The sequence below is a fragment of the Mastomys coucha genome, unplaced genomic scaffold (assembly GCF_008632895.1).
Source record: "Mastomys coucha isolate ucsf_1 unplaced genomic scaffold, UCSF_Mcou_1 pScaffold4, whole genome shotgun sequence".
NCBI lineage: Eukaryota > Metazoa > Chordata > Mammalia > Rodentia > Muridae > Mastomys > Mastomys coucha.
This window is the reverse complement of record NW_022196910.1, coordinates 55,427,796-55,429,336: the sequence shown is the minus strand read 5'-3', so window position 1 is coordinate 55,429,336 and position 1,541 is coordinate 55,427,796. Positions and strand designations below refer to the sequence as shown.

Genomic DNA, 1,541 nt, shown 5'->3' with positions numbered 1-1,541 from the left:
AGCCATATTATTAATCCCAGCACTCCACGGGCTGAGGCAGGCCATCCTTGTGAAGAGTAAGACCCTGTCTCAAACAATAATAATAAAAAACCGAGCACAACCTGACACTTGGGAAATTGAGGCAGGAGAATCTAGAGTTTGAGGCCTGCAAAGGCTACATAGTAACTCTGCCTCTAAAGACACAAAAACAGTAAGCATATATATAAACACATTCTGTATAAAGAGAATGCTGAGGCTCTAGGGACAGGTTTACGATTTTTATTTAAATGTGTGGTGCTCTGCCTGTCCTGGAACTTGGTATGTAGACCAAGCTGGCCTCAAACTCAGAAACGTGCCTGTCTCTGCCTCTGTCTCCTAAAGCTGCGATTAAAGGTGTGTGCCACTCCCCCTGGCTTAAACTACTTAAAAAAATATATATTTCTTTTATTCTGCCAGGTTTGGTGTCTCACGCCTGCATTTAATCTCAGCACTTGGGTGGCAGAGGCAGGCAGGTTTTTATGAGATTGAGGCCAGCCAGGTCTACATAAATGAGTTCCAGGCCAACCCAGGCTACAGGAGACCCTGTTTCAAAATCAAACAAACCAGAGATTCTGTTTACACAGGCTCTCTGGGGGTCCTACTTAGTTGAGATATAATCAATAAGTATCTCCACGCATCGATCTAGTTCGCCAGACTGGAAATCACCGAGATTCCGATTTCTCACGACGCTTGCGTCTCTCACCACGTGCTCTGGGTGCGGACCAGCGATTGGTCGGTCTCCCCTCAGGGGGCGTGCCCCGTGTATCTGTGGCACAAGATGGCGCTGCCCTTTGCGCGTTGTTGGAAGTTGTACCGCTGGGGAACCATGCGACGGGGTGTCCCCGCCGGGGAATCCCGGAGAGGTAGGCATATTTCTTTTTACTGTCTCTCTCCAAAGTAGTTAACGTGTCATTCCCAGAGCGCGATGAGAGAACTCCACTCCTCATTTCTCCTCTCTCCCATCTGCCTTGGTCTAGCAAGATTTCAAACCTGGGGCACCGGTTTCTGGCTTCCCTGGTCAATGACTTGCGGCTCCCAGAGCTGTCATACTAAAGCGGCACCTCTGTTCTTTCCGTGTTAACATTTGACTTTGACTTTTCTCGCTTTCCGGTCATCGCCCTGACTGCTTCAGATAAACCCAGCCCTAGGATTACCGGTTGTTTTTTGCTCTGCCCTCAGGCATCAGTTTCAAACTGGAAGAAAAAACGGCCCACAGCAGCCTGGCACTCTTCAGAGGTGACACGGGTGTCAAATACGGCTTAGTGGGACTGGAGCCCACCAAGGTGGCCCTGAATTTGGAGCGCTTCCGGGAGTGGGCAGTGGTGCTGGGAGACACCACGGTCACCAGTGGCAGACACTACTGGGAGGTAACCGTGAAGCGCTCCCAGCAGTTCCGGATAGGAGTGGCAGATGTGGACATGTCCCGGGACACCTGCGTCGGTGCTGACGACCGTTCTTGGGTGTTCTCCTACGCCCAGCGCAAGTGGCACAGCATGTTGGCCAACGAAAAATCCCCGATTAAG

General features: G+C 50.8%; 1 protein-coding gene across 1 annotated transcript; it reads left to right on the top strand.

The window, feature by feature from the left end:
• Nucleotides 1-778: 778 nt before the first annotated feature.
• On the top strand, nucleotides 779-1,541 carry Spryd4 (SPRY domain containing 4; the record flags this gene model as incomplete). The annotated part of the gene is made up of 2 exons (XM_031349466.1): nucleotides 779-881; nucleotides 1,198-1,541. Coding segments are annotated over exons 1-2 (429 nt in total), but the record flags the coding sequence as incomplete, so codon positions are not given.